Here is a 10,601-nt window from a genome sequence, read left to right on the forward strand (position 1 = left end):
ACCTGTATTGAGGATGAAGCAAGCTTGTTTTCTGATGCTCCAGAGAATAGGACCCAAAGTAATGGGTTTAAGCTGCAGGAAAAGAGATTCCACCTAAACCTTAAGGGCTGTTCAACAATGGAATTTGTTGCTTTGGAGTCTCCTTCCTTGGAGGTCTTTAAACAGAGGCTGGATGGCCATCTGTCAAAATGGGAGTGCTTTGACTGAGAGTTCCTGCATGGCAAAAGAAGAGGGTTGGACTGGATCAGGGCCTTTCTTGGGGTCTCTTCGAACTCCATGGCTCTGTGATTTCCATGTGTCTCTTCCGCGCCGGAGGTTGGGAGGAATGGGGTCCGGACTGCCCCGTTCTGCCCGCCCTTGGGCCCTGATCTCCCCAAGTAACCCTTTTGCCCCCATTCTGCAGGTGAGGCACCGCCAGTCGGGACAGATCATGGTGCTGAAGATGAACAAGCTGATGAGCAACCGGGGAAACATGCTCCGCGAGGTGCAGCTCATGAACCGCCTCTCGCACCCCAACATCCTCCGGTGAGTAGTTTCTAGGCATCAGTGGGGGGGCTCGTGGGGGGCTTTGGGGGCAGGACCTCCTGGAGAAACAGGAATGGACCCTTCTTCCCTTTCGCCATGCCCCCCTGAGTGCCCCGCCCCCCCATCTTTTTCTCCGAAGGGCCTTGAGGTTCCCAGGGTCTGCGTCTTCCCTCCCCAGCCCCTCTCAAGATAAATTCGTAAGGCCACTTTATGCCCAGAATTGCAGTGAGAAGGTCACTGTTCCTTTTAAAGACTGGACACTCCTGGGTCCAGGGCTGGATGGGGGGCTCAGAGGTGGCTGGCATCACCAGGGAGGGAGGAAGGGGTCTGGATCTCAACCCCCTTCCATTTGCCCCGCTGTCCCTCCGTTCGTCCATCTGTCCCTGCCAGGTTCATGGGCGTCTGCGTCCACCAGGGCCAGCTCCACGCCTTGACCGAGTACATAAACGGCGGGAACCTGGAGCAGCTGCTGGACAGCCCCACTCCGCTGCCCTGGACCATCCGCATCAAGCTGGCACTGGACATTGCACGCGGCCTACGCTACCTGCACAGCAAGGGCATCTTCCACCGAGACCTCACCTCCAAGGTAGGAGATGGCAAGGCGCTGTTCTTGACCGGCCCCTTGCTGCCCCCCCCCCACAGCTGGGAAATGGCCGTTCCTCTGGCCATGCGTGACACCTCTTCCCCCTCCCTTCCCAGAACTGCCTTGTCCGGTGCGAAGAAAATGGCTACACGGCCGTAGTGGGCGACTTTGGCTTGGCCGAGAAGATCCCCACCTACAGGTCAGTCGGCCTGCTGATCCCTTGGTGGCCATTCATGGGGGTGCAAGAGGGGGCAGCCCCCTGTTCTGCACTGACCATCCCCCATTTCTACTTCTTCTTCTTCCCTCCTAGTGAGGGGGCCGAAAAGGAGCCCCTGGCCGTGGTGGGGTCTCCCTACTGGATGGCGCCGGAGGTCCTGCGTGGGGAGCTCTACAACGAGAAGGTAAGGGGGAACGGGGAGGGGTTAGGGCCATGTCCGCCTGGTCCTGCGCAGGGGTCAGCGTGGGATGCGGAGTGTCCCCGGAGTGTCTTTGGAGTTCGAGGGTCATGCAGGCCCCGATCCGGGGCACGACATCCCTCTCTGAGCACCCTCCTTTCCCGCTCCTCCAGGCCGACGTCTTTGCCTTTGGCATCATCCTCTGCGAGACCATCGCCCGCCTGCCGGCCGACCCGGATTACCTGCCCCGCACAGAGGTATGCCCACCGCCCGCCTGTGGCTTGCCACGCTCCATCCTTGATGGGGAGCGGCAGGGGGTCACTTTTCGAGGGGGTCCAGAGGGTCCGGCCCAGAGTGACCGCTCAGCTCCAGAGGGCCAGGGAAGGAGGCAGAAGGTGAGGCTGCTGCTGTTGCTGCTGCAAACACTGTGGAGGGCTCACTTGGGCAGGCGCTCTTCCTGGCATTTGCAGATCCCTGGGCAGCACACAAGTCAGATCAGTTCAGCCACTTTAAAAGGGTGCAAGGATCATTTTAAAAGGGCGGGAGCAAGATTTGAAGGAAAATCAGCTGAAAGTGGAAATGAGAAGGTATTTGGCCCCAGCCAAATTTGCAAAAATATACAAAACAGATTCAAATACTTACTGGAAATGTGAGCAAAATGTCAGATGTACGGCTGAATTACTGAAAGAAATGCGCGATGTAATACAGCAAATGTTTAAAATCAAATTTGAATTCAAACCAAAAATATACTTATTGGATACGGCCAACAAAATAGATCCGTCAGTGGAGAGGAAACATTGGAGAGTTGTTTCACTATATGACTTGATTTCTGCAGCCAGACTTTTAATGGCCCAGAAATGGAAGGACCCCAGAGATCCCCAAAACAGAGGATGGCTTGTGAAACCTTTGGAAGTGAAAGAAAAGGACAGCTTTTAATAAACCAGAGAGATAGAGAGAAAGTTGACAAGGAATGGTCACCTATTATCAATTATTGTAATAAACTATGTGGCAATGAGTGTAGCAAGAGAACTAGAGAGGATCTATTGGACTGACTAAAAAGACGGCGAGGAATAAACTGTGAGTGTTGGGTAAGAAGGCTATTTGAAAGAGGGCAAGGAAATACAACGAGGACTAATATAAGAATAAGACCTTGACGTAACTGTTTCATTCGGGGTGTTTTCATGTGAAGGGCACAACAGAAGTGAAGGGAAAGGATCATGGCCAAGGGCATAACTAAGAGCGCGTCGCTATTTTATGTTTCCTGTAAATGTATTACATACATGGAATTATTTTAAAAATAGATAAAATAAACGGGTGGAAACATATGAACCCCGTTTTGTGAAGCATGTGCCCACAGGGCAGGTAGTTATGAAAGCAGCTTCTTCTGCCTCTGGCTCACCTTCATTCGTTCTGATTTGGTGCATTTGATGGCATCCAGAGTCACAGAATATGCAAAAGCTGCCCAGTCAAAGAGGCGCATTGAGGCACACTGGAAAATACAAAACCACCTTCCTATTGCATTTTTAAAAAGATGGTTTGTGGGGTCCCTTGTTCTCCCGGTAGCTCCCTGCCTTGAATGCCGGCGGTGGGAAGGCGAGGCTCCGATGGAAAGGGCAGGAGCCTCTGCTGGGCAGCGCGGAGTAGTGGTTTCTGCGTGTTGGAATAGGACAGCGGGAGATCAGGGTTCGAATCCCAGCTGTAACCCACACTTTGGGCTAGAAGCAGCTCTCTCAGCCTTATGGGAAGGCAAGGGAAAACCTCCTCTGAAGACGTCTTGCCAAGAAATAAGGTACAGGCAGAATATGCACAATCTGCGGAAATGGAGAAGCTGGTCCAGTGGGCATGTTTCACCTGCATTGGTGGCTGTTTCCACTACGTCTCATATTGGATTTTCTACATGACTCTATTGAGTCGCCTTACCAGCAGGCCTGTTCGTCCCCATGTCTACCTGCCCTGTGGCTCGGTTTCCCAACTGGTGATTCTGTTTGGGGTCAATATGGCTTTCTAGTGTGACATGGCACTCCCACCTCCACTGACCGAAACTTGCCAGCTTCACAGAGACCACGAAGAAGGAGGACAGGTTGCTTACCTGTAATGGTATTTCTTCCAGTGGTCATCTGCGAATCCACCCAAATCCGGCCCGTCCTCCCCACACAGTCATGCCCTGCCTGCCTGTCCTTCGTTCTGGGCGGCTGCTGCTCGGCGGCCATAAGGAACTAAGGGTTTAGGCGGGAAACCAGCCAATAAGGCAGTTGGAGAGTGGAAGGGGCTTCCACCAAAATGCCTCAGGTCTCACCAAGAAGATTCCAAAGCTAGCTGTGCAGGCACCGAATAATAACCCATTTGTGTGAATTCGCAGATGACCACTGGAAGAAATACCGTTACAGGTAAGCAAACTGTCCATATGCAAGTTGGCTTTGACTGACTGGGAGACCTCCAAGGGTCCCGTCCTCCAAAGCCCTGCAAACTCAGGGCAATGGCTGTGGCTTCCTGTATGGAGTCGATCCTTCGGTCATGTTGGCTTCTAGGGAGACCTGGGGCTTCTTGGCTTGCTCTCGGACCAGTGGTGTCTGCAGAACCCTCCTCCATTGCAAAGGAGTGGGTTTTCCTCCTGACCACTTTCAGGTTTCACAACTGTATATACCCAAACTGGACATACTCTGGCCTGGACGGCTCTGACTTTGGTATTTAATGATATATATATTTAAAACACTTGAGGGTTTCCTTGGCTTCTTCACAGCTGCCCACCCTGGCCTTGGCCTTCTTCTGATCTCTTCCTTGTGCTCTTCCTTGGTTTGTGATCCTTTTTATCCACAGGATTCTCCTCTGGCACCAGAGTCCCCCAAACGATGCGTCTCTCCCAACAGACCCTTTTCACGCTCTTCCTTTCTCCTCCTTCTCCTGTTGCAGGACTTTGGGCTGGACGTGGCCGCCTTCTGTGACCTTGTGGGGCCGGACTGTCCGATGACCTTCCTCCAGCTGGCCTTCCACTGCTGCAGCGTAAGACCCCTGACCTTTCCCACGGGTGTTTATGGGGGGCACATGGGTATGGGTTTGGAGTAGTCAACCACAGAGGGGTCAGGGGGCATCTCTCAGCCCCACGCTCCATGGTGCTCCATATGTAAACAGAAGAGGTCTCATGCCTCTGCGGACGGTTGCACTTTCAGCCATTTTCTTTTGCTATTTGGGGAAGGAGGTTGGCTTGCAGACTGAATGGAGACGGCCCTGGTCGCCTTGGTCGATGATCTCCGTCTGGGCATCGACAGGGGAAGCGTGACCCTGTTGGTGCTCTTGGATCTCTCAGCGGCCTTCGATACCATCGACCATGGCATCCTTCTGGAACGCCTGAGAGAGTTAGGCATTGGGGGCACTGCGCTCCAGAGGATCCAGTCCTCCCTTTCGGCAGGTTCCAGATGGTGATGCTGGGGGACAGCTGCTCCTCTAGGAGAGAGCTGACATCTGGCATCCCTCAGGGCACCATTCTGTCCCCCATGCTCTTTAACACTGACATGAAGCCGCTGGGAGAGATCGTCCGGAGACATGGAGTACGGTCTTATCAGTACGCTTATGACACTGAAATTTATTTCTTTATGTCTCGGGTTGCTTCAGTGACCAAAGAGGGCATCTCCCCCCGAATGACTGCCTGAAGTCGGTAATGGATTGGATGAGTGAACATAGACTAAAGCTGAATCCAAATAAAACGGAGGTACTCATGATAGGTAACCCCAATCTGGACATGGAGATAAGTTCGCCAGTCCTAGATGGGGTCACACTTCTCCTAAAGGACTGTGTCCGCAGCTTGGGGGAACTCCTGGATTTGTCGCTTCAGCTGTCTTCTCAGATTGATGCGACAGCCAGGAGTGCCTGTTATCAGCTTCAGCTGATGCGCCAGTTGCGCCCCTCCCTGGAGCAGCGGGACCTAGAAACGGTCATAGATGCTCTAGTAACCTCTCGTCTTGACTTCTGCAATGCGCTCTACATGGGGCAACCTTTGTGCCACGTCCAGAAGCTCCAATTGATACAGAACATGGCAACCAGATTGGTCGCCGGAAAATCCAAGTTCGACCATATTACACCTATTTTAAAATCACTACATTGGCTGCCTATTAGCTTCTGGGCTCAGTACAAGGAGTTGTTTACCACCTACAAAGCCCTACATGGCCTGGGTCCAGTCTCCTTGAAGGAACGCTGCCTCCTCCCATACAATCCTCCCATACACTCCAATCCTCCGGGAAAAACCTCTTACAATCTAGAAAGACCAGGCTGGCGGTGAAATTCTCAGAGGGCCTTCTCTGCCTCTGCTCCAAAAACTTGGAATGACCTCTGGAAGAGATTTGCCAGTTATCCTCGCTTGAGGCTTAACTCTGCTGTTATCCACCTCAATCCCCAAAGCAGAAGAGGTGAGATATAAATAAATGTTTATTATTATTATTATTATTATTATTATTATTATTATTATTATTTGGGATGGGGCTGGAGAGTCCGACTATACATCATAGAACCATAGAGTTGGAAGAGACCCCAAGAGCCATCTACTCCAGCCCCAGTCTGCCATGCAGGAATACATAGAATCATGCAGTTGTAAGAGACCCCAATGGGGTATGGCTCCAGGACTCCCCATTCATTCCTGACATGTCAGACATGGCTCCGGGAGGGCCTTCCACGGAGGCTGGAGGAGGGCCATGCTCTGGGCCTAAGGGGTGACGCCATGGCCCTGGGGGCACGTTCCTTGACCGTGGGGGCTGCTGCTCAGGACACTTCCTCTCACCCCTTCCTCAGATGGAGCCCACGTCTCGCCCCTCCTTCCTGGACGTCACGCAGCGCCTGGAGGCCATCTTGGAGCAGCAGCGGCACCAGCAAGCGGACCCAGACCTCTCGAGCATCCAGCCCACCTCAAAGGGCGCCGGTGGCCAGAGGACCCTCCTGGGGAGCCCAGCGGCAGCTCTGATGAACGGTACCCATGCCCTTCCTTGCTGCCTTTCTGGTTTAGGACTGTTTTTTTTTAAAAAAATAAGGGTTTTCTTTTTGATAAAATGACCATCTTGGTAGATGAAGGGAATGCTGTGGATGTAGTATCTCTTGATTTCAGAAAGGCCTTTGACAAGGTTTCCCATGATATTCTTGCAAAGAAGCTTCTAAAATGTGGGCTAGACAAGGCAACTGTTACATGGATTTGTAATTGTCTGACTGGCCGAAGCCAAAGGATGGTCAGCCATGGCTCCTTTTCATCCTGGAGAGAAGTGACCAATGGGGTGTCCAGTGGGGCTCTGTCCTGGTCCCAGTGCTGTTCAACATCTTTATCAATGACTTGGATGAAGGAATAGAAGGCATACTTATCAAATTTGCAGATGACACAAAATTAGGAGGAATAGCTAATACTCCAGAGGACAGGATCAAGATTCAAAATGATCTGAATAGACTAGAAAGCTGGACCAAAGCTAACAAAATGAAATTCAACACAGAACTGCACTTAGGGAGGAAAAATGAAATGCACAGATATAGGATTATGGGGGACACCTGGCTGAATGAGAGACTTTTACATGTGAAAGGGATCTAGGAGTCCAAGTAGACCAGAGGTTGAACATGAGTCAACAGTGTGATGCAGCAGCTAAAAAGGCCAATGCGACTTTAGGCTGCATCAATAAAAGCATAGTGTCTAGATCAAGAGAAGTAATAGTGCCACTGTATTCTGCTTTGGTCAGGCCCCACCTGGAATATTGTGTCCAGTTCTGGGCAAAACAATTCAAAAAGGATGCTGAGAAACTGGAGCCATGTGTCCAAAGGAGGGCGACTAAAATGGTGAAAGGTCTGGAAACCATGAAGCCCTATGAGGAGAGACTTAGGGAACTGCTGGGGATGTTTAGCCTGAAAAGGAGAAGGTTAAGAGGGGATATGATGATAGCCCTGTTTAAATACTTGAAGGGAGGTTATATTGAGGAGGGAGCAAGCTTGTTTTCTGCTGCTCCAGAGACTAGGACCCAGAACAATGGATGGAAGCTCCAAGAAAAGATTGCAGCTCAACATTCGGAGGAACTTCCTGACCGTAAGGACTGTTTGACAGTGGAATATGCTGCTTTGGACTCTCCTTCTTTGGAGGCTGTCTTTAAGCAGAGGCTGGATGGTCATGTGTCACCGGGAGGGCTTTGATGGAGAGTTCCTGCATGGCAGAAGAAGGGGGTTGGACTGGATCAGGGCCCTTCTTGGGTTCCGTTCCAACACTATGGTCCTATGAGTCACACCGGAGCCTGCGCTTTGGTCAGTGCTCCTCTCTCAGCCCATTCGGGGGGATGTGGGGTGCAGGGGTTCTCTGAGTTCAGGGGCTGCGGCGCATGGCTTTTAATCACTTTCAGTGCCACACTAATAACGCAAAAGCCACCTCTGGCAAAAGGTGTCCCATGGATTCCGCTTTCAGCTCTTACGTTGAGCCACCAGTTTCCATTTTGTGGCACCAAAATGGCATTTGGTTTACTGCATTGGGATCTGTGCATCTGTATACAGTTGTTTATACTTGGTGCTGCTTGTGCAGCTTTATACAGTTTGTGCACATACGCAGATTCCTGCAGAGAAAAATCACATGTATTTACTGCATTTCGGAAAACTAAAATCTTTTGCACAGCAATCTGAGTATTTTCTTTCCCGACAACATATTATCTGCCCCAAAACACTTTTTTCTATGCAGAAAAATCAGATGGATTTTGACACAGATTTTATCTTTATCATTAGGGATGCAGATAGAGCCATACAGTTGGGATAGACCCCAAGAAGGGCCCTGATCCAATCCAGTCCCTTTATTCTGCCATGCAGGAACTCTCCATCACAGCACCCCCATTGACAGATGGGGTTGCATGTCCTTGTCTCACGGTGTGCCCCGTCTGTTCTTCCTCTGCAGGTCAAGCGCCAAAGGGCCCTTCCTTCCCCCAGACCCCTTCTGGGCTCCAACAGCTCCTGCCTCCAGACGAGCGCCTCTCCCGCAGCCAGTCAGACATGTTCCATCCGCGGCCGGACGCCTTCCCCGGCCTGGCACAGGATGGCACCCCGCAGCGCGTCAACCCTTTCTCCCAGCGCCAGGACTTGAAAGGTGGCCGCATCAAGCTCTTTGACACGCCCAGCAAGTCCTTGATCTCGCTGACCTTCGACCTCCCGCCCCCCACGCCTTTCCTGCCAGGAACCCCCATCACCCCAGAGCCAGCAGTGGAGGCACAGTGTGACTTCTCGGAGGCGTTCACGCCGACCCGACGGTGCCGCTCCCTCCCGGCTTCTCCAGAGATGTTGCGCCGGGGTCAATCGCGCCCGGCCCCCTACCCCAGCACCAACGGCGGCCTTGCTCTGGACTGCAGCTGCCTGGAGACCCCCTTCTCCTCCCCTGGTGCTGAGCTGATGGACTGCCGCCCGGACGCCACCCCCAATCCGGAGCCCCTTTCGGACCGCATCACATCGCCGACCACCTTCATCAGCACGGCCATGTCCGGCGCTCGGCCGTGGCCCCCCAACGGACTCCTCCTGAACAATAACAAGTCCCCCCTCGGCTGGGGCGGGGCGCTGTCGGAGCTGAGTGTGCCTCCCTCCGCTGGCAACACGGTGCAAGGGGAACACGCCAGCGCAGCCCTGGCCCTGAGCGGCCCCGAGAACGGTGCTGTCAACGTGACGGAGCAGGACGAGGTGCTCTCCTGCCCGGCCTGCTGCCTGGGCCCCTTCGGCTTCAGCTTCGCCTCTGTCTGCCATCGGCCGAGCGCCAGCGCCCCGCGCTACCAGAACCTCAACTGCGAGGCCAAGAGCCTGCAGTGTGCAGAAGGGCTTCCGCAGAGACCCCTCCTCACCAAGGGCCTGGGGCTGTCTGAGCCCAGCCTCAAGCTGCCCGAAGCGCAGTCCTAAGGCCAGCCGAGTGGACACTGGCCAGAGAAGGGATGCAAGTCCACAAGGGACCCTCTTGACTGGCCTCTGTGCCCCTCTTCCTCCTCCTCAGTCCACCTCAGAGATCCTGTGGCACAGGAAAGGGGTTCTCTGGCAACGGTCAGTCCGCTGGCCTGTTCCTTTACCACAGTGGGAGCCATGCCAGGGAGGCCAGATGTCCATCCTGTTTTTCTTTGTAGAGGATCCATTTGTGAAGAGGGAGGGATGGAAGGTCCTTGGCGCACTTTGAGCACCGGGCAGCAGTGCAATAATGCAGCCGCTTCCTGCGTACAGGAGACACGCACAGACGCACGCCTTCGGGGCTTGGTGGGCTTCCTTCCTTCCAGGGGGCCCGTCTCACCTGAGTGCCCCTCCGTCCAGTGCCTCGTGCCACAGGGCAATGGTCAGGGTGGCCTTGGGCAGCAGCCTCTCCAGCCAGGGCAAAGGGTCATGTGGGGGGTCCTGGCCCTGCTTGGGTCAGGGATGGGAAAGGGATGGGTGGATGGGGGTGGCGGGTGTCTGGCTTCCATTCCCGAGGCGTCCCCGTTCCTCCTTTGCGCAGTGCAATAATAATAGACGCCCAGCTTCTGCTCCTGGCTGCGTCTTGGGCTCCATTTTCCTCTTCTTTCTTGGATGCGTTTGGTGGAGGAGGAGGAGGATGTGGCTGCATTTTTAACGAAAGACGCTACTTAATATATTCAGCTTATTTAAAAGTGTTGGAAGAAATAAAACCAAGCAATTGTCATACCTTCCAAGGCTGGCGTGGGCTTTGTGACTGTTCATAGAATCGTAGAGTTGGAAGACCCCAAGAAGGGCCCTGATCCAAACCATCCCCCTTCTGGCATGAAGTAACTCATAGACAACCATAGAGTTGGGGGAGACCCCACGAAGGGCCCTGATCCAATCCAACCCCCTTCTGCCATGCAGGAACTCATAGACAACCATAGAGTTGGGAGAAACCCCAAGAAGGGCCCTTATCCAGTCCAACACCTTTATTCTGCCATGCAGGAACTCTCCAGCCAAGCCTAACTGACAGTTGGCCATCCAGACTCTGCTTGAGGACCTCAAGGAAGGACACCCCCCCAAAAAAAAACCTCCAAGGAAGTGCTGTAGGGCCCCCTCCTGTGGCTCCATTTGCAGACTACAGCCTCTGGAGGCAGAAAATAGACCAGCAAAATGAAATAAATAAAATCATCAAAATAATACTT

The 10,601-nt window shown here is 53.2% G+C and overlaps 1 protein-coding gene across 1 annotated transcript in view; it reads left to right on the forward strand.

Annotated features, from left to right (window-relative positions):
* TESK1 (testis associated actin remodelling kinase 1) overlaps nucleotides 1–10,148 on the forward strand; it is a 30,046-nt gene extending 19,898 nt beyond the window's left edge. The window contains exons 2-9 of the mRNA XM_089498922.1: nucleotides 404–525; nucleotides 916–1,111; nucleotides 1,225–1,307; nucleotides 1,419–1,509; nucleotides 1,677–1,760; nucleotides 4,414–4,503; nucleotides 6,283–6,457; nucleotides 8,393–10,148. Coding sequence (XP_089355048.1) covers nucleotides 404–525; nucleotides 916–1,111; nucleotides 1,225–1,307; nucleotides 1,419–1,509; nucleotides 1,677–1,760; nucleotides 4,414–4,503; nucleotides 6,283–6,457; nucleotides 8,393–9,375 — 1,824 coding nt within the window. The 3' untranslated portion in view covers nucleotides 9,376–10,148. The remainder of the gene's footprint in view (nucleotides 1–403; nucleotides 526–915; nucleotides 1,112–1,224; nucleotides 1,308–1,418; nucleotides 1,510–1,676; nucleotides 1,761–4,413; nucleotides 4,504–6,282; nucleotides 6,458–8,392) is intronic.
* The last annotated feature ends 453 nt before the right edge of the window (nucleotides 10,149–10,601 follow it).

Source organism: Sceloporus occidentalis, unplaced genomic scaffold (assembly GCF_023333645.1).
Source record: "Sceloporus occidentalis isolate IW3139 unplaced genomic scaffold, rSceOcc1.0.p SCAF_1, whole genome shotgun sequence".
Lineage (NCBI taxonomy): Eukaryota > Metazoa > Chordata > Lepidosauria > Squamata > Phrynosomatidae > Sceloporus > Sceloporus occidentalis.